At 36.5% G+C, this 23,065-nt stretch overlaps 1 protein-coding gene across 1 annotated transcript; it reads right to left on the minus strand.

Annotated features, from left to right (window-relative positions):
* Window positions 1-29: 29 nt before the first annotated feature.
* Window positions 30-20,173, minus strand: PRG4 (proteoglycan 4; the record flags this gene model as incomplete). Its single annotated transcript, XM_079696848.1, has 10 exons — window positions 30-127; window positions 899-1,024; window positions 1,475-1,672; window positions 2,135-2,291; window positions 2,572-2,708; window positions 3,266-3,343; window positions 3,921-5,621; window positions 15,641-15,760; window positions 17,064-17,186; window positions 20,098-20,173. 10 exons carry the CDS (start codon window positions 20,171-20,173, stop codon window positions 30-32), a joined length of 2,814 nt encoding a protein of 937 aa, XP_079552974.1.
* Between the last annotated feature and the right edge of the window lie 2,892 nt (window positions 20,174-23,065).

A 23,065-nucleotide genomic window follows, 5' to 3' on the forward strand; every position in this document is an offset into this window, starting at 1 on the left:
GTTAGTCGATTCTTCCTTTGCCCATCAGTCTAAGGACAGTTGTACCAGACATTAGATAAGGTCTGTCCAGAACGAGTAGTAATGGCTCTTGCTGTTTTAGTTGGCACATCGATGTTATAGTATTGATCTAAACAGAAGAGAAGTCATTTTTTCAATTAAAAAGAAAACAAAACACTTGAACTTAAAAATAGTTTATTATTATACTCAAAGACAGTATTTATCATTTTAATATCAGAAATGTATTAATTAATTTGAACTTTCTGACAAAGAGAAAAACAATTGCCTTGACTGATCTTTCACCATCTTTCAATAAAATTAGGTTTAACTCTGCTTTTTCAAAGTAAGAATTTGAGAAAACCGAGTTAGTTTAAAAAATAATTCATTTGGGTTTTATTCTTTAAAAAAATACATTCTGATGTCATTTATATAGGCAGAATAACTTATATTTTTATGGATTTTTCAAGGAAAAATAGCCCAGGTAATATAATTTTTTTAATAAAATTAGTTTCTCAGCACCTTCTTTCTGATCTTACAGACTGTGTAATAATGTAAATCAGTACAACTTTGTGGCAAACAAAACCTCTGTTAAATGCCACAGATAATAGAAGTAAAATATTGTTTTCAGAAGCAGTTTTACTCAATTAATTGGATGTTTCTTCGTAATAGGCTTTAATCTCATGAATGATAGGGCAGAAATGAATTGCAATCCATTCAATTTAATTGAAAGTAAAGCAAAAATCTAAACTTTCTCTTCTTCAGAATAATTAGAATAAGTGATATAATTTAATTTCTCACCTTTAGTCACCATTGAACACTTGTTTTTGCTTTGAATTTATTCATGTTTCAGAGATTAGGTACCATCTTCAGAAAGCTATTAAGACTTTACTTAATAACTTACCTTTAGAAAAGACATAGTAATCGTAGCCATCAGGTTTTCTGATGTTGGGCAGTGATACAGCTGAAATAACCACATTTGGAAGTCCTCTCCACAGTGTACTCACTTTAACTTCATTATGGAGGAAACCTGCAGATGACACTTTAAAGGTATCAGATTGAAAGGCAATGTACTGTATTGGAAAAAGCAGCTGTTCGAGTCAAACAGACCTGGGTTTTAATCCCAGTTTGATCACTCAGTAGCTCTGTTACCTTGGGTAAGTTAATTTCAATGCCTCAGCTTTTGCTATCTCTGATATGGTACAAATATCTACCTTTTAGGACTGTTTTAAGGGTTACAGATTTGGATTTAATGTTCTTGGTTAATGGTATTATAATTAACAAGCCTGAATAAATTGCCTTTCTTAGCCACAAAGAAAAAAGTATTGATCTTTGGTCATTCATTGAAGCATATTGATGTTTTGCATTAATAAGTATTAGGGTTATATGGTCAGTATTTATATTTAATAAGCCATACTCTGTAAGAAACTATTACATCTACTTCATGTATAAGAATTTTTAACACAGTAAAAAATATTACCTTTGTCTTGATAAGTGACTCTGATGGGTGAATAGTGAATTCTGATGGTGTGTGTTTGAGAATGTTCTATAGCACGTTCAAATCGACGTCTCCTAACCTGTGTCGTTTCTCCATACACTGGATAATTTATAGCAAGCTTTCTTCTAGTACACTTTTGGGTGGGTTCCTGTTTATAAGTATACTGCTGAATGCTGCCACCTATGATGAATTAGAAAATCACATACAATATGAAAATTAATTTTAATTCCCAAAAGAGATAGAAAAGAGCTTTTACAAGGTAGAGGAAACAATGATTTTCATAAAGTATGTCCAGACATTAATAATGGTTATTAGTCAAGGTATTATAAAAATAATTACTAAATCTCGAAGTACTTGTGAATAAAGCCAACAAATTGCATAGTTATATATTTAACTTTGAAAATAAATGACATTCTTTATATCAATGTCCTGAAAACTCATGAAATTGTGATTTGCATGGTGAGAGAGCTAAATACTTCTTACTGCCCTTAATTTTTATTTTTTAATTGAAAATACTTGATTCTAGCCATTAAAGATATCTTTTGACAGTAAACCCTATAGTAAATGGAAATATTGAATAAAGTTTTCCTGGCAGATCACTCCTTAAAAGTTTTTTAATTTTGTCAATTATGTAACACATACCTCTCTTGAAAAAATACACAGATTCAGGTCTGTTCTTGTATTTAGCTATTGAGAGAGCTGCCACTATTTTTCCATTTAGTCCCCCAAATCCTTTGGGAATTAGTTTGGGATACCCTGCATCTTTTATATCATTGGTGAAACGCCAGTACTGAGAATCCTGGTAATTAAAAAGAGGAAATGATGTGAACAGCTTTTTTAAAAGGTTAAAAAGGAAAAAAAAGGTTAGGAACTCATTCTTAGATTTAAGTATAGGGAGAAAGTTTTAACTTAGTTAAGTATTTGAATAAGTTGACAATGTTACCAAATTGGATGTTAACTATTTATTAAATTTTAATGATAGTTTATTAAAATATGGAGACCCTTCTGAAGTGGAAGTTAAATTGTCATAATAAAGAATAACTATTTGCTGATTTCTCTCACAAAGATATTTTTCTTACCTTAAAGAAGAAAGTTTTTCCTTCACAGTTGCATCTAGTAAAAACAGTATCAATGGGGGAGGGAATGCCCCAAACTTCAGTAATTTTACGAGGTGGAGATGGTGGACTAAATGCATTTAGCATCCAGAAATAATGACCTAAAATTGAAAGTGATGATCAGTCTACAAGCTGAATGAAGACTAAAACCTATCCCAGAAGAAATCAAAATGAAATCTTTTAAAAAGTTTATCATAAAGAACCAGATTGAATGTGTTAACAAGCATTCTATGATGTTTAGTCAGAATTTTGAGTACTAATACAGAAGGTAGTATTTGAACATTTCTGAGAGTAGATATTTCTCAAATCTGAAATTTAGCATAACTTAAAATATTTTAGTTTCCCAGATTCTCTAGAAAGAGCCTTCTGGCTTTGTGATTTACAGAAAATCACTTATCTCTCAATTTCTTTACCTGTTAGAATTAAGGAGTTATAATTAAATAACTTTATTTTGTTTGTTACTTTACTATGTCTAATTTTGTTAATCCAATATTTTGGTATTTACCCTCAGGTCCTTATAATACTGTGTGAGGTAAGTTCATCAATCAGGTTTCCCTCCAGGAAGCTCAGCCCAAACTTGTACTCTCCTATGGCTCTCGCTCTCATAAACACCAAGTAAAAATCAAAGGGCAGAAAAAGAAATGTGTGCAAAACTCACCTCGAAATGCAACTAATGTCCCATTGCTCAAAGTAGTCAGTCCATCTACTGGCTTACCGTTACATAAATTAGTCTCATCTAAAACAAATTAACACAAATTAAGCCAATATAAAAATGAGAAAACTGTTCCGTTCTTTTCACATCCTCCCACTGGGTTCTGTTTCCTCTGTTCACCCTTTCCTAAACTCTTGAAGAGTATAATTTGAGGTACATGTATTTCAGAGGTGAAAAAGAAGTGATATATCTCATAGTTGTTTTCCTTAAAGGTGATATTATTCAAAAAGTGTTATATAAAAATAAATTATGAACTGGAATGGGTCAGGGTACCTGATCTTCATGTAAATTAGACAAGTATTGGATATTCGATCTCAACGTGAAATTCTTGTTTCTCAATTCTGATTGCCCTGTGGAATTGGTTTGGAAAAGAATATTGCAGATTTTTGCAATCCTAGGTTATTACTTGATTTTCCAAATAACGAAATAAACTTACTGTGATTACCCCTCTGCTTACCTGTAGAAAAGATGTAAAACTTCACAAGTTCAGGGTTCTAAATAATATATATCAATAGAATAATACTAAATCAGGGCATCCGGTTCAGAAAGATTTAAGTTAACATTGCCAATTTTAAACATGAAAGTAACTGATTCATATTACCTGAAAACACGGGGTTGATGCCAATGCCTTGACTGGGTCCTCTCCCTATGAAATCAGTGCCTGGAATAACTATAGGAGTTAACACAGGGGGCCTAGGAATCATGTGAGGTTTTTCTCCTTCAGTAGCATCTGCATCTTCATTCTTTGGATTTACTTCGATTATTTCTGAGTTGGGAGTTTGGTTAGGGCTGGTGGTGGTTTGGAGCTTGGCTTCTGCTAAAGAGGTAGGGTTTGATTTAGGCATTGCTGATGTCATCTTTGGGGGAGTTGGTGTAGTCTTTGGTTTTCTCACTTGAGGTGTTTTTGGCTTTTTGGTACAAGTGAGCTTTTTGGGTGCTTTGGTTGGTTTTGGGGGTTTAGGAGTTGTCACTTGAGAGTTAGTAGCTGTACCTTTTGGTATAGCTGTTGTTGGTTCAGGTTTGCTTTTAGTCTCTTCAGTTGTCTTTTTTATTGCTGTCATTACTTTGGGTGCAAGAGTTGTTGCTTTAAGAGTAATTTTGGATGATGCCATGGTATCAGTTGTGTCTTTTTCTGTGGCCTTGTCTTTAGCTGTTGTAGTCATTTCAGGTTTGGTCACTTTAGGAGCCTTGGTTGTAGGTACAGCAGGCTCCTTGGGACTGTTTTCAAGAGTCTTTGGTGTGGGTTCTACAGGAAACTCAGTTGATTCAGCAGGGCCCTTAGGAGTAGTGGGAGGCTCCATGGTGATAGTTGAAGTAGAGGCCTCTGAGGTGGTTGGAGCAGGTGTATTAGGAGAACTTGGAGTAGGTTCCTTGGGGGTGGCAGAAGCTGGCTCCTTGGGGGTGGTGGGAGCAGGCGCCTTGGTGGTGGTGGGAGCTGGCTCTTTGGTGGTGATGGGTGTAGATTCCTTGGTGGTGGGAGCTTGCTCCTTGGTGGTGGTGGGAGCTGGCTCTTTGGTGGTGATGGGTGTAGATTCCTTGGTAGTGGGAGCTGGCTTTTTGGTGGTGATAGGTGTAGATTCCTTGGTGGTGGGAGTTGGCTTTTTGGTGGTGATGGGTGTAGATTCCTTGGTGGTGGGAGCTGGCTCCTTGGTGGTGGTGGGTGTAGATTCCTTGGTGGTGGGAGCTGGCTCCTTGGTGGTGGTGGGTGTAGATTCCTTGGTGGTGGGAGCTGGCTCCTTGGTGGTGGTGGGTGTAGATTCCTTGGTGGTGGGAGCTGGCTCCTTGGTGGTGGTGGGTGTAGATTCCTTGGTGGTGGTGGGTGTAGATTCCTTGGTGGTGGGAGCTGGCTCTTTGGGAGAGGTGAGAGCGGGGGATTTGCTTATAGTTTCAGCTTTGAGTGTAGATGTAGCAGGAACTTCAGATGTGGGTGCAAAATCTTTAGTAGATGTTTTCTCTGCATTTTGTGTCTCTTTAGCTGAAGTAGTCTTCTCTTTTGCAGTAGTTGAAGTCTGTTTATTTGTTGTAGAAGTCTCTTTAGTTTCATCTGTTGTCCCCTTATTGGCTGTCAAAGGCGTCTCTTTAGTTGTGTCAGAATTAGGTGGAATACTGGGTTTAGAAAGTATCGGTTTTACTATTGTAACCTTGGGAGTTGTGGTAACTTTATTACGTTGAGTGGTGGGAATGTTAGGAGTTGGGGTGAGCTTGAAATCACCATTGTCCGGTCCACTTCCAGCTTCATCTATTACTGGTGGTTCTGGGGTAGGTTTCTTTTTAGGGGTTCTTTTCTTCTTGTTGTCTTTTACTAGTGAAAAAAATATACATCTTTTATTTTTGTATAGTTTTTTTTTTCTTTAATAGTGACATAAAGATGCCATCCTTATCATTGACTAGCTGTGTTGTCTCTAGGCAAATTGCTCATTTCTAACATGTCTATTAAATTACTGTAAAATGATACACAACCTATCTTATTGGGCTATTTTAGGGAATGAATGGGATAAGGGGTGAAAAACACAAGTAAAACTCAATAGAATTAATATATGGAAGCAAGTGGCAACTTTGAAATGATCAATATGATCAGTAACACTAATTCTACTCTTTATGTCAATGTTCTTTGCACGTCACTTTCTCAACTCTTCTTATTCCTTATTGCTCAGTGCCACTTCCTTCCTACTGGAAACCTAGTTCCAACATCTTTTAGACTAACTGCGCCAATTCCCTCAGAGGCCTCTATAACTACATCCAAGGAATCTGTTCCAGTCACCCCCATGGTTCCTGCTTAGTCCTGCTTCTGTGCACATGGCTTTTAACTGCTTTCTGTCCTCTGCCTGTATAAACTCAGCAGTCTCGGGATACAGAGAGGAGATTAGGATGCCATGGCAGCAAAAGGACCCTGTTTAACAGGATTTCCCCTAGCAGCTACCCCATAGGTGACATACAGAGCCCAAGAGGCACATCACTGAGATGAGCTCCATTTAGCAAACACTTCTATTGTGTGCAAGACTCTCTGGATGACTCAAAGATTAAATATCTGGCTATTCAGCTGGAAAGAAGGCTTCAGGGAAATAACCACACAGGAAATGAGTTCTTCAAAACTCCAGTATCCAAAATCCAGTATTTCCTGGAGAATGAGAATGTATTTTAGAAATTCAGGAAATAATAAAAAAGCAGAACAAAGAGAATCTCTTTTCAGGAGATAATAGCCAACTCTGTAGTTTCTCTACTACAGAAAAATCAGCCAGATATGACAGATAATTTATTAGGAAAATAATGAGGATCTGTAAAATGTGGATAATAATATTGCCTTTCTCAGAAATGTATGGGAATTTAATGGATTAATATTTTAAAACACTTAAGGAAGTATATAAAAGTTAAATAAAATAAATCTGGGGAAGCAGAAATGAAAAGACAAGATAGAGGAAGGAGAAGAGATGATATCAGGTAGACAGGACTTGAAATAGAGAACTTAATAGTCATCTCTGGTGCCATCCTGTGGTTCTACAGTTGCTTCTATAGTATCTTCTTCCTTTGCTTTATAGAGTGGTTACCTAGCTGCTTGGCACTAATTTCCTATAGGAAATTTTCACTGGTATCTTCTAAAGTAATTTTTATGAAGTTACATACCCCCCCCCAAATACTGAAATGTCCTCAAATCATTCTACCCACACGCCTTACTTTTAGGTCATTATTGTTAACATGGCATTGATATAGTCACTGATCTTTATCAATGCTCAAACCCTTGGGTTTCTTCTTTAATTCTCTATTAGCAGCTGAATTTTTGGAAAACTTGATTTTCCGAAAAGCTGAGGAAGAGGAGGAGGAAGACTCCTGATTTTCAGAAACAGAATGTTCTATAAATGGAATAAAAAAGTTGATCACACCAACTGATTTAAAGCAAAAAAGAACTGCCAGTTCAAATACAACAAAAATGCTGTTTATTGATCTACAAATGTCTGTGTTCTGCTTGTTTTATCAGTACTATGAGCAACAGGTCTTGTAAATGTCAGTTAAAAGCAAGGCACCTGAGTTTGTCACAGATAACTAGCAGTATAACTACATAACTTTCTCTCAACTTCCCCAAATCTTACAGAATCAAATTGTTCTGCAAACAAAATCATGGCTTTTTTTTTTAAACAGTAAGACTTGTTTCTTCTGATTATTTTAACCTAGTCCCATACTGAGTTTGGTAAATAAGGAAAATAAATAACTGAGCATTTATACTTTGGCTTAAACTCTGCCCTAAACCAAGCAGTGTGATGAGCCTTTAATGACTCAGAAGATCACCCTGTACTATAAGGAGTCTTATAAAAGTCCACCTACAGGTTATTTCATCTCAGAAACCTCATTTTTTTTACATCTGTCATCTTCCTACCCTCTGTTATTGCCTCTGATTCTATAACTTTCTTAGTCTTCTTGCTTGATGATTTGGGTGAATGTTTGTTGATTTGATGGTCTGAGTTGCTCCTGGAGGTGGAGGTGCAGACTTTGAAGGTGGTGGTGATGCAGGACTGTGCACTGAGACCAAGCAAGATGGGTCGGTTAACTTGTTCATATTCATCAGCAACTCTAACTGTGAAAGGCACTGATGCATCTGGCTTCAAGAGTAAATGCTGGTGAAAACGTGTATAGGCAGGGTCTTAGTCCAACACCAACTACTCCAAGCTATGTGAAGATGCATTGCTACAAAAAATTGGTTCTCAAATTGTAAATTATGATGGGGAGCAAAGGCTCAGGAGCCAGAAGACTTCCAGTTCTAGACCTACAAGGGTCTATCGTTGTGACCTTGGGCAAGTGGGCAAACCCTCTTGAACCCCTCTTGCCTGCATACAGAGATCTTTCTTCTAGATGATTTCTGAAGGTATTTGCCTGCCTAAAAAATACTTTATGAGCTCTATACTTTGTGCCAGCCTTCTGTGATATCAAAATAATCACTGCATGTGGTTGACAGATGTTTGTGCTCTCGAGAAGATAAATATAAAAATTACATTTTCCTGTTTTCATATTCATTTAAATCAAATGATACCAATTTACGTTTCTTTTTTTCTTTTTCTTAATTACAAAAGTTCTACATAAATATTAACTCGTGGAAGAATTTCACACCTTCACATTATGCTTTCCTCAAAATGTATTGCCCTTCTCCAAGATAAACAGCTTAGTGGTTTGATGTGTATCTTTTTAACCTACATGGAACATGTTTTGACCATTAAGAACCAGAAGAAAAGAAGAAGGACTTCTGAAAGATAAGAAAGCAGAGAACGGGGTGGGGGGAAGCACTCTGGGGAGAGGAGAGTGGTGATAAATCCTCCTACTCTTACCAAACTTCTCCTCAGAACTCTGTTTTTGCAATCTGCATGAACTGACCACCATACCTTTCCCTGTTTCTCCTCCCACCCCACAAAAACACCAGGTACCTCAACTTGAGAAACAGTTTTATCACATTTTAACTAGTGATCTTGAGCAAACTATTTAACTTCTTGGATTGTTTTCTCACCCACATTCAGAGGTGCTTGACTGCTTCAATTCTTGAAATGTTATGACTTTGAGATATATAGATGCCTACAAGTGGTATCTATAGCAATCTTAAAACAAGTAAGTGTTCCCTGGTGGCGCAGTGGTAAAGAATCCGCCTGCCAATGCAGGGGACACGGGATGGAGCCCTGGTCTGGGAAGATCCCACATGCCGTGGAGCAACAAAGCCCATGCGCCACAACTACTGAGCCCACGTTCCACAACTACTGAAGCCCGTGCACCTAGAGCCTGTGCCCTGCAACAAGAGAAGCCACTGCAATGAGAAGCCTGCTCACTGAAACAAAGAGTAGCCCCTGCTCGCCACAACTGGAGAAAGCCCGCATGCAGCAAAGAAGATGCAACGCAGCCAAAAATAATTAATTGTAAAAAAAAAGACTAAGTGGTGAGTCGCAAGAGAGTTTGATTGTTATTTTTTTAAAATGAAATACTAAGAACAACTACAATCCTGCAGCCTGTGGGGAAAAAACCACATTCACAAAAAGAGAGACAAGATGAAATGTCAGAGGGCTATGTACCAGATGAAGGAACAAGATAAAACCCCAGAAAAACAACTAAATGAAGTGGACATAGGCAACCTTCCAGAAAAAGAATTCAGAATAATGACAGTGAAGTTATCCAGGACCTCAGAAAAAGAATGGAGGCAAAGATCGAGAAGATGCAAAAATGTTTAACAACGACCTAGAAGAATTAAAGAACAAACAAACAGAGATAAACAATACAATAACTGAAATGAAAACTACAGCAGAAGGAATCAATAGCAGACTGACGCAGAAGAATGGATAAGTGACCTGGAAGACAGAAAGGTGGAATTCACTGCTGCGGAACAGAATAAAGAAAAAAGAATGAAAAGAAATGAAGACAGCCTAAGAAACCTCTGGGACAACATTAAATGCAAGAGCATTCGCATTATAAGGGTCCCAGAAGGAGAAGAGAGAGAGAAAGGACCGGAGAAAATATGTGAAGAGATTACAGTCGAAAACTTCCCTAACATGGGAAAGGAAATAGCCACCCAAGTCCAGGAAGCACAGCGAGTCCCATAGAGGAGAAACACGCCGAAACACATCATAATCAAACTGGCAAAAATTAAAGACAAAAAGACTTTTTAAAATTAAAGACTGAAAGCAGCAAGGGAAAAACAACAAATAACATACAAGGTAACTCCCATAAGGTTAACAGCTGATTTCTCAGCAGAAACTCTACAACCCAGAAGGGAGTGGCATGATATACTTAAAGTGATGAAAGGGAAGAACCTACAACCAAGATTACCTGGCAAGGATCTCATTCAGATTCGATGGAGAACTCAAAAGCTTTACAGACAAGCAAAAGCTAAGAGAATTCAGCACCACCAAACCAGCTCTACAACAAATGCTAAAGGAACTTTTCTAAGTGGGAAACACAACAGAAGAAGGGACCTACAAAAACAAACCCAAAACAATTAAGAAAATGGTCATAAGAGCATACATGTCGATTGTTACCTTAAACATGAATGGATTAAATGCTCCAACCAAAAGACACAGGCTTGCTGAATGGATACAAAAACAAGACCCATATATATGCTGTCTACAAGAGACCCACTTCGGACCTAGGGACACATACAGACTGAGTGTGAGGGGATCGAAAAAGGTATTCCATGCAAATGGAAATCAAAAGAAAGCTGGAGTAGCAATACTCATATCAGATAAAATAGACGTTATAATAAAGAATGTTACAAGAGACAAGGAAGGACACTACATAATGATCAAGGGATCAATCCAAGAAGAACATATAACAATTATAAATATATATACACCCAACATAGGAGCACCTCAACACATAAGGCAACTGCTAACAGTTATAAAAGAGGAAATTGACAGTAACACAGTAATAGTGGGGGACTTTAACACCTCAGTTACACCAATGGACAGATCATCCAAAATGAAAATAAATAAGGAAACAGAAGCTTTAAATGACAAAAAAGACCAGATAGATTTAGTTGATATTTATAGGACATTCCATCCGAAAACAGCAGATTACACTTTCTGCTCAAGTGCGCGCAGAACATTCTCCAGGATGGATCACATCTTGGGTCACAAATCAAGCCTCAGTAAATTTAAGAATATTGAAATCATATCAAGCATCTTTCCAGACCACAATGCTATGAGATTAGAAATCAATTACAGGGGAAAAAAACGTAAAAAACAAAGACCTGGAGGCTAAACAATACATTACTAAATAACCAAGAGATCACTGAAGAAATCAAAGAGGAAATCAAAAAATACCTAGAGACAAATGACAATGAAAACAACAACGATCCAAAACCTATGAGATGCAGCAAAAGCAGTTCTAAGAGGGAAGTTTATAGCTATACAAGCCTACCTCAAGAAACAAGAAAAATCTCAAATAAATAATCTAACCTTATACCTAAAGGAACTAGAGAAAGAAGAACAAACAAAACCCAAAGTTAACAGAAGGAAAGAAATCATAAGATCAGAGCAGAAATAAATGAAATAGAAACAAAACAATAACAAAGATCAAAAAACTAAAAGCTGGTTCTTTGAAAAGATAAACAAAATTGATAAACCATTAGACTCATCAAGAAAAAGAGGAAGAGGACTCAAATCAATAAAATTAGAAATGAAAAAAGAGAAGTTACAACAGATACCGCAGAAATACAAAGCATCCTAATAGACTACTACAAGCAACTCTATGCCAATAAAATGGACAACCTGGAAGAAATGGACAAATTCTTAGAAAGGTATAATTTTCCAAGACTGAACCAGGAAGAAATAGAAAATATGAACAGCCCAATCAAAAGTAATGAATTTGAAACTGTGATTAAAAATCTTCCAACAAACAAAAGTCCAGGACCAGATGGCTTCACAGGGGAATTCTATCAAACATTTAGAGAAGAGCTAACACCCATCCTTCTCAAACTCTTCCAAAAAATTGAGGAGGAAAGAACACTCCCAAACTCATTCTATGAGGCCACCATCACCCTGATACCAAAACCAGACAAAGATACTATAAAAGAAGAAAATTACAGACCAATATCACTCATGAATATACATGCAAAAATCCTCAACAAAATACTAGCAAAGAGAATCCAACAACACGTTAAAAGGATCATACACCATGATCAAGTGGGATTTATCCCACGGATGCAAGGATTCCTCAATATACGCAAATCAATCAATGCGATACACCATATTAACAAATTGAAGGATAAAAACCATATGATCATCTCAATAGATGCAGAAAAAGCTTTTGAGAAAATTCAACACCAATTTATGATAAAAACTCTCCAGAAAGTGGGCATAGAGCGAACCTACCTCAACATAATAAAGGCCATGTACTACAAACCCACAGCAAACATCATTCTCAATGGTGATAAACTAAAAGCATTTCCTCTAAGATGAGGAACATGACAAGGATGTCCACTCTCACCACTATTATTCAACATAGGTTTGGAAGTCCTAGCCACGGCCATCAGAGAAGAAAAAGAAATAAAAGGAATACAAATTGGGAAAGAAGAAGTAAAACTGTCACTGTTTGCAGATGACATGCTACTATACATAGAGAACTCTAAGAATGCCACCAGAAAACTACTAGAGCTAATCAATGAATTTGGTAAAGTTGCAGAATACAAAATTAATGCACAGAAATCTCTTGCTTTCCTATACATTAATGATGAAAAATGTGAAAGAAAAATTAAGAAAACACTCCCATTTACCATTGCAACAAAAAGAATAAAATACCTAGGAATAAATCTACCTAGGGAGACAAAAGACCTGTATGCAGAAAACTTAAGACACTGATGTAAGAAATTAAAGATGATACCAACAGATGGAGAGATATACCATATTCTTGGATTGGAAGAATCAATATTGTGAAAATGACTATACTACCCAAAGCAATCTACAGATTCAATGCAATCCCTATCAAATTACTAATGTCATTTTTTACAGAACTAGAACAAAAAATCTTAAAATTTGTATGGAGACACAAAAGTCCCCGAATAGCCAAAGCAGTCTTGAGGAAAAAAAAAATGGAGCTGGAGGAATCAGACTCCCTGACTTCAGACTATACTACAGAGCTACAGTAATCAAGACAATATGGTACTGGCACAAAAACAGAAACATAGATCAATGGAACAGGATAGAAAGCCCAGAGGTAAACCCATGCACCTATGGTCAACTAATCTATGACAAAGCAGGCAAGGATATACAATGGAGAAAAGACAGTCTCTTCAATAAGTGGTGCTGGGAAAACTGGACAGCTACATGTAAAAGAATGAAATTAGAACACTCCCTAACACCATACACAAAAATAAACTCAAAATGGATTCGAGACCTAAATGTAACACCGGACACTATCAAACTCTTAGAGGAAAATATAGGAAGAACACTCTGACATAAATCACAGCAAGATCTTTTTTGATCCACATCCTAGAGTAATGGAAATAAAAACAAAAATAAACAAATGGGACCTAATGAAACTTCAAAGCTTTTGCACAGCAAAGGAAACCATAAGACGAAAAAACAACCCTCAGAATGGGAGAAAATATTTGCAACGAATCAGTGCACAAAGGGATAATCTCCAAAATATATAAACAGCTCCTGCAGCTCAATATTTTAAAAAACAAACAACCCAATCAAAAAATGGGCAGAAGACCTAAATAGACATTTCTCCAAAGAAGACATACAGATAGCCAAGAAGCACATGAAAAGCTGCTCAACATCACGAATTATTAGAGAAATGCAAATCAAAACTACATTGAGGTATCACCTCACACTAGTTGGAATGGGCATCATCAGAAAATCTACAAACAACAGATGCTGGAGAGGGTTTGGAGAAAAGGGAACCCTCTTGCACTGTTGGTGGGAATGTAAATTGATACAGCCACTATGGAGAACAGTATGGAGGTTCCGTAAAAAACTAAAAATAGAATTACCATATGATCCAGCAATCCCACTACTGGGCATATACCCGGAGAAAACCATAATTCAAAAATACACATGCAACCCAATGTTCTTTGCAGCACCTTTTACAATAGCCAGGTCATGGAAGCAACCTAAATGCTCATTGACAGATGAATGGAGAAAGAATTTGTGTTACATATATACAATGGAATATTTCTCAACCATAAAAAGATCAAAATTGGGTCATTTGTAGAGACGTGGATGGATCTAGCGACTGCCATACAGAGTGAAGTAAGTCAGAAAGAGAAAAACAATTATCGTATATTAACACATATATGTGGAACCTAGAAAAATGGTACAAATAAATTGGTTTTCAGGGCAGAAATTGAGACACAGACGTAGAGAACAAACGTATGGACATGAAGGGGGGGAAGCTGTAGGAGGGGGATGGTGGTGTGATGAATTGAGAGTTTGGGATTGACATATATACACTAATATGTATAAAATGGATGACTAATAAGAACCTGCTGTATAAAAAAATAAGTAAAATAAAATTTAAAAGAAAATAAATAAAAATGAAGTACTGAAGATCTAGTTGATGCCTTCATTTTCAGTTGGACCCTATCTCTGTGAATTCTGTAAATGATGCACTACCTTCATCAATTTTTTATCCTTGAGTTTTACAAAAACCTCAAGTAATCTGACCCACCACTTGGTAGCATAAACTATTGTCTTTATTAACATGTTCTCTCAATGCTTTGTCATTCTCTAACCATCTTCCCTCCCCATCCATCCTCTGCCCAAAATAAATTCTTAGTTTTTTCTCTCACAGCCAAAACAATTATCAGAGTGATGAGTAAATATGGAGCACTCATCTCATGTGTCCTTCTGAAAGCTGTAGGAACTCTGAACTCTGCGATTTTGATTACAGGGAAGGTGTCTCCATTATCTTTGGAATGCTTTCCAATGAAAACATTGAAGAGTTAAGAAATATTCCTTAACTATGCTGATTAATAGTTCTCCACCCTATTTCTCCACTGTTTGAAAGAAGCAGAAGGTGCAGCCTTGTTTAAATAAAATAAGATCATGCAAGCAATGCTTATTTTCACTTTTACCCCCATAGATATTCTTGTTTTAACAGAGTAGGATTTAAGAACAAACATTTGGTAAAAGAAAGGAATTCATTATTTAAGTACATTGTTTAAAGTCCTTTTTTTTGGTAAATCTGGAGGGTTTTATTATGCCCTCAGAGTACTCCTTCAGGACCAAAACCAGAGAAGAGGATTCTAAAATGGAACTACCTCTTTTTATTGACTCCTTCACACACAGGCATTTAGATAGAGACTATTGAGGGGACTGTAGAGATAAGAAGGGAAATACAATGGACAGTTAGCTTCTTGGTTTGCCTATCAACTTAGTGCTTTAAACTGACTCAAATTTACTAGTTCAGAGAAGCTGGACATGTTGATTCTGCCCTCAAATATACACTCAAAAACATTGAGAGCAAAAGCACAGATAGCTCAAAGGACAGTTGACTTTGTGGGGTCATCACCATAGAATTAGACAAGAAATCATCAAATGAGCTGCTTACTGTTGATTTAACCTGAAATTGAACCACACCTGGAGGAGAAAAGCATGTATGCCCAGCCCCTATCCTCTCCGTTACTCAACCTGCAATCACTTGCACTCCTGGAGCCTGGCTGAGCCAGGGAGTGCTTTAGAAAAAGCATTCCTTCTTTAATTCATCTTGGTGAAACAAAATTAATATGAAATAGCGTATATGTTAGTAAAATCAAGACCTGAGTTGGACCGCATGTTAAGACATTATCAGTGAAGCTAAGATAGGTGCACAGATCTGGCTGTACTGAGAGGAACTGATTGGTACTGGGATGCTTACCTTTTTCACAAAAACTGTCATAATCGGAACAACACTTGCCATACTTCTTACATTCTGAGTCACAGTCACACGGACTCCCTCTTTTAAAGGACTCGAAGCAGCGGCCTTTACAGGAAAACTCTACCCAGAGCAAAACAAAACATTATGGATTATTGGTTACACAATCAGTCATGCCCATGTATTGATAGTCATTTCCCACCTTATAGCTGACTAGAGTTCCAAAAGTGTATAGCTAAGTCTTTTATTTGGAATTTGGAAGATAGATGGTTTCCCAAGTGGAGACAGCCCTGGTCAAGAAAGAAATATGGTGACTAAGGAAAATTTTCTTGCCCTTCAAGGCTCCAAGAGACACCCCAATGCTGTCTGAGTCACTTCAAGTATGGACAGTGGAAAATTGGGAAATGTCTAAAGAGGTAAGTACACTTCATATGAATTCCCACCATTCTCTCCTTTTGATACTGCTACTTTTTAAGTAGATTTTTGTCAATTGAGCATGCATATTCTACAACAATATATTCTAAAGAGCTGGCTTAATATAAATAGTCACTGTTTAGGCTCAAAAATCATTTATAATACAGAAACCTTTGTTATGACAAACTGGGCATGGTGTAGAGTTGAAAGATTTCAGCCTAATCCCATGGTATGGACTATATAAGAATCCTGCTCATTTCCATAAAAGCTTTGGTTAAAGCCACGATGATTTACTCAGGACTATTTGAAATAATTACCTTACACAACAAACAAATTGTACAACAATATATTTATCAACTTCACATGCAAATTCTGAAGCAAATATAACTTTGAGCCACTTTTAATTATAACTTTCATAAATTAAATATGAAATATTTGCACATTAACAAGAAAACGGTCCAAAGTATGTTTAAATGAAGTATCATAATTTAAAATTCATACCCTTTGGTATGTAACTGAAATTCATCATTATACACTGACTATTAAACACTTTTAAAGTGCCTTTTTCAGGTAATTTAGAAACATATTAATACCAAAAAGTTAAACAGTAAGCAAGATTATTTTATGTCCATGAATTTTTTGATGAAGCTATTGAAGGGCTCCATCCCTAAGCAATTACCTCTCTGGTTAATAGCAAAGAATTACTCATTACTATTTACTTAATGATTCCTGAGTCATAGTATTGTCTCTATTTAAAACAAGACATGATACTTGGCACTAGTCAATAACCTTGTGCAAGTGACAGACTTCCAGGCTTCCCTTAACCTCCCCCAGTGATCACAAGCTTTGACACCACCCTCAGGCACAGCACACTGCAGCACTTACACGAGGGAAGGGAAAGGCACTTCAGCACAGAGAAGTGAAATAGTGTGACAACAGCACTGCAAGTGGTGCAAGGGGACTCTCACAGGACATGTGCTTGACAGAGGAGACACCAGCTCTCAGGACTTACCTACAGCGCAGAATTCCTTGAAGTCACGGCAGCAATCCATGTAGTGTTGACAGTTATAATCACAGTTGCAGGTGGCATCTCTAGAATACCCTTCCCCACATCTCCCTGCACAGCTTGATAAATCTAAAATTATACAACACTAGTGTAAACAGGGCCAAGCCACTTTGTAAAAAGGAAGAAATCTAGGGAGGAGGACAAAGCTGCTTGGTGGGGCAGAACTTTATCAATTGGAAAGGTTGGGAATGATGGTTAACAATGGGTCCAGGTGACCTTTGCCTGGTCTCCTAGGTGACCTTCATCATGCCATTTTATTCATTACTAGACTGAGAAGATAAATGCACTTTTGAAAATCAGGCTGAGTAATGGCTTTGCACAAAAGAGGGTGGTATTCCTGGAGGAGGGCTGGCAGCTACAGCTCTACTGATGCTGCTACTAGGATGATGACTAGTTGCCATTTACTGAGCATCTCTGTGCTGGGCACTGAGTCATACCTTATCTCTAATGCTTATGAAACGTTGCCAGGAGAGTATTAGTAGCCTCTTTTTTAGAGATAAGAAAGCTGAAACAGAAATTTTAATAACTTGCTCAAGGGCACCCAGCTACTTAATAACTCAAGTATATATGTATTACAGATCAATTAACACCTATTAATCATTCATAGTGGACTTCCCTGGTAGCGCAGTGGTTAAGAATCCTCCTGCCAACACAGGGGACACGGGTTTGAGCCCTGATCTGGGAAGATCCCACATGCCGCGGAGCAACTAAGCCCGTGTGCCACAACTACTGAGCCTGCGCTCTAGAGCCCGCGAGCCACAACTACTGAAGCCTGCGCACCTAGAGCCCATGCTCTGCAACAAGAGAAGCCACTGCAATGAGAAGCCCGCACACCGCAACCAAGAGTAGCCCCCACTCGACACAACAAGAGAAAGCCTGGGCACAGCAACAAAGACCCAATGCGGCCAAAAATAAAATAAATAAAATTTAAAAAATCATTCATAGTGACCTCTTTCACTCTTAGAAGTGTCCTGATTTGCACAGTAAATTATATGGTCATCCTAAGTAAACAGCCCACCTAGAATTTGAACCCTGATATATCTGATTCTGATACCCAAACTTGTCCTGATCACATTGCCTCTCATTTCTGATCATACGTTTACAGCAAGATAGTCATGCCAGCACAAACTTTCCTAGGCTCCTACTCCTTTCATGGGTGGGGATAACTGGGCTCTATAAGTGTTGGGGAAGTCAGATGTTTACGACCACCACTAAAGAGAGTACCAAATAGGTGACTCTTGAAAAGCATCTGGACTTGAATAAAGGTCATGAACAGAGTTATTTTGGGTAAAACAAAACAAAAATAAAAGCATAATTATCCTTAACTATATTTTTAAGTCACTTAGAAAACACCTTGAAAACCTCCCTGAGAGATAACGTCAGAAATGTAACAACTGAATCCATCTCTGGAATAGAAACTGGCAGGTGCAGTGTCCTAAATCCATAGAGGGACGCTGAAGCACACTGAAAAATTACTCAAAATAATAAGTCCAGGAAAGTTAAAGTCTTAATATGCAAATAAAACAGTAAACATTAGGACAACTTTCAGAACTTTTTACATACACATGTGCACAATACATACAAAAATGCATATCATATATAGTGTATGTATATAAATACATATATATAAAGAAAAAAGAATGGGAAGAGGCTGAGAAGGCAAGAAAAGCAGACAAGACAACATCAAAAGGTTATTCTTTTATAACTAGCAGATTTCTGAAATAGGAAGTCAATCATCTTTACAGGAAAATTTATTTCCATAGATTTAATGGCTGTCCTACTTTTATTGATGTTGATTTTAACAACTAATTTTAATTTCATTTATTTAAAGGAGAGTAAAACTGTTCTAGTGAACAGCCAATTGCATCACAGAGGAGAAGTAGCTTAGGAAATGCACCCAGTGTTATGAACCTTGTAATATTATTCTGAGAGAGCAGAAGGTTTGGATACACCCGGGTATTCGTCATTCCTGATTAAATATTTATATTTGCTTTCCTGTGTTTTTCCACCTTATCTAAGTGATTCTGAAACTATGTCCATGGCAGGCAGCTATCTCACATGCTCAGGCTTATTTAATTATTTTACTGGAAATGTAAACAATGCCATAACAATCATGCACCTTGATTTTTTCTCTCTCAGATTTTTCTTATCAAAGAAAAAGAAAAAATGAAAAGGACATTGTAAAGCAACCATACTCCAATAAAAATTAATTTAAAAAAAAAAACAGTAACTTGAACCAAAAAAAAAAAAAAGGAAAAGGAAACAAATATCCAAAGCTTGGTGTTATCGTTAAGTAATTTACCTTGTGATGCTAGAGACTTCTGTTAAGGTAATTACACTGAATGTACCTTAACATTCTCTAAAAATGAATAACAAAAACTCTTCATCCAGGACTAACTGTTTTTGGAGGGCTGTGAATGGTTCAATATTATAATATAAAATGACATTCATACCTGTGTAAATTTATATCTGGATGAACAGTCCTTATAAGAAAGAAGGCGCATTTTCAAGATTAATAAAATGTCATTTGAAACATTGTAAATGTTCATTGTAATATATCTATATCGACATGATGCCATAATTTATTTGATGTAAAAGAATAAATTTCTTTGTAAACATGTAGGAAAAAATTATATGCTATATACATATTGTTCATTTCAGTTAATCCAATGATATTGTATCATTTCAGCATAGTTTTATTGTGTAAGTGTCTATATTTTTTTAAACCTTTGGGAGAACTATAGGAATAATGAGTACAAAAATTATCCTATAGAAAAGCTCAAAACTTCTTGAAAAACTTCATAATACAAAATGCTTATAAATATGCTATATATTCTATACACAATTTTAAGTTTTTATTATGTATTAAACTCAAGCAAATATACGTTTTTAGAAATCTATTTCTTTTGTTGTCATAAAAGTTAGAACTGAATGATTAGCAATAGCTGTTAAATAAAAGTATTTTTGATGGTTAAGTTACCTTGAGAAGAAACTTGCTGAATCAAGAAAACAGAAAGCAGCAACAACAAGTAAATGGGAAGTATTTTCCCCTCCATGGTTGTTTTCCGGTACTGAGCCCTCGCTGAAAAGAAAAAAGTATCAGAAAACTGCTCTTGAATCTCACCACTAACTTATGCCTGTGTTACATACAGTGTTTCAGTAATTTTTAAAATGCAATTTAATGATAAAAACCATCTGATTCTTGAAGCAAGACTTTTAAAAGTAACTAGCCTTAATTCACGGTAAATATTTGACCATTAGATTTAATCTTATACAGAAAAAAATAATCAAATTACCATCTCAGTCATGTTACTGATGATTTTAATACTTTAGAATCTCCCCAAATAGAAAACAGAGTTATCTTAAAACTCTATTCAAATTACAGCATGTACTTACAGTACAGGTTTTAAATCCTATCTTGGGGAAAATAAATAAATAAATAACCAGCTTCAGTAAAATTTAAATAACAAACAAGAATTATCGTTCCAACTTTCCCTTAACTCTCAAAATAAATTTATAAGCTTCCAGCAGGTGTATTGCATAAATGTGATCCTTTTCAAAACTTCCCAACCACTATCCTTATAAATCTTTTCAAACACCTTTAATAAGGTATATCCCTATTGAACTGAAAACACATTTAATTCCATGAAGCAAGTTAACTTTGACACTTACCCGTAAAAGGAGAGATGAATTTCTCCAATGTCCTGGAAGTCTTATATATCAGGGCAAATACATTGGGATGGACCAATTAGTCCAAAGGTTAGACAAAATCAACAGTGACAACCTATGAAATCAAACTTTCCTCATTTATTGGAAGAGGTCCCAGACGACTAGACTTAGGCAACATCTGGAAAACACTTCCATTAAGAAAAATGACTACTACAAATAAATTTAGATTTATTGGCCCAAACACACTTCTAATTTCTAAGTGAAGTGAACAAATTGTTCTGAGATGGTAAATTGCTCTGGCAGGCTTTGACTAGTGCAGCAACTTTAAAATAGTCAAATGCTGGTGTCATTTCTTTCTTTCTTTTTTTTCCCCCCAGTTAATCCAGCAAAGAGTGATTTTGAAACTTATCTAGTGTCAGTTTGTGGCATAAATTTTCTGAACTTATACTATTAATTCTAATGTACGTTTCTTGAGTATTTTCATTTTCACTGAGCGCAGAAAATATGCTTTCGATTCTACCTATTGGTAGATGATGTACACTGTGGATTTTATAACTTCCTTTACTATGTAAAAACCTGCTTAAAAATTGCATTGATATCTCCCTTAGTCCCTTTATTTAAGCCCAGCATTGTTTGGAAAAGGTCTTTTTACTTACTAATTAACTTCCTTGCCACAGAGAAAATGTGAACTGTCAACCTTGCCGAGCTGGGTCAACTAGCTCAAGGTTTTACCCAGTTTGATATGCAGCGTTCCTGTTCAAGTCCTATCTACCTCCATAAGACCCAGTTTATGTCCTAGCACCCCCCAAAACTTGTCAGATCAATCCAAAGCACATCCAGAATCATTGAATTAACTGTTCATCTGTTTCCTCTCCACACCCACACCCCTCCTCCAACAGTCTGTGAATTTCCCAAGGACAACAAACACCTGTGTTTAATTCTTTTGCCAGCATCCAGTCCAGTGCTTCACCAAGGATGTGTTTAATACAAGCTTGTTGAACCAAACTGGTTTAACCTGGATTCTGCTGTTTACTATGTGTTTGGTAGGTGCTGCACTTAATTATCACCCAAAAAAATGCCTTTAAGTTAAATGTAATCATCCATATTTTACAGATAAGATGAAGAGCCACAAATCAAGAATCTGTGACCCATCTAAGGATACATAAAGGAGGTTTCATCATGTTTCCACTATATTCAGCTCCCTTTCGATCAAAGCCATCACTTCAGTACTTAAACACGGTACTAAATTTTATTCCTTCATGATTCATGTGGGTTTATGAGATTGTAACCTTTGTAAAGACAGGGATTATAATATAAATATCTCCTTTGTTCCCAAAATTCTTATTCCAGGCTAAGTATATAATGTATAAGGACAATTTAGAGACTATCTGATCACCTCTAAATAATCTCCTTTCTCTGGGATACCTCCCTAACTTTAGGGATATTTCCCTTTTAGCTGCTTTCGTATATGTGATCTTGCCACATCAGCCTCAGCTGGCAGGGTTGGCAGTAGAAACCTGAAATAAACTGGGCTAATATGTTTCCCTGTCCTGGAAATTTGGAATTGCAATCCAGAGATTACCAGTTTGTCTATGGTCGAAAGAAGTAGAGAAAGTCCTTCAGAATAAAGACATGCAAATAAACGGAGCAGTCACGCAGAGAGAGGCAGTGTTCTGAGAGCTTTCTAGGTCTTGGTTACTCCTTGCTCCTGAGACCCAGATGACTTCTTGCTCTGTATCTTTATGGCAGACTCTCCATTTGGGGATGAGGCCAGCTAAAGAGTATGAGTTATCTTACTTAAAATCACTAATCAATACTTAGTAGATGTACAGAAGATCCTGTTGGATGGAATTGAATTCTCTTAATTCTTAGCTTTCCTGAGGTCCAGAAGGGGACGCTAGAAGCTTAGTAATTTGTTCAAGTCAGACACAGTGTTTTCTTATTACTTGTTTGAAATGCTGGGAATACCAAGAATATCAGATACAGATATACACACAGACACATATTCTTAAAACATAAATTGATTTCTGATTATTGTTTTTAGAACTATCTGTAATATCATTTTCCTTCTTTGGACAAATTCATTAGAATGATGGCAAGTGACATTTTTTAAGTGATTGAAAAATCTGCTCTAGTAACTCTTGTTAAGTTCACCTTCTAGGCTTGGAAAACTGACAAGTAAAACAACACCCACACACACAATTATGACCAATAATAATTTTAAACATATCCACTGAGACATTCTCATTGTCATCAAACGTGTTTTCTCTGCACACTAA

This window comes from Hyperoodon ampullatus (genome assembly GCF_949752795.1).
Source record: "Hyperoodon ampullatus genome assembly, chromosome: 2".
Lineage (NCBI taxonomy): Eukaryota > Metazoa > Chordata > Mammalia > Artiodactyla > Ziphiidae > Hyperoodon > Hyperoodon ampullatus.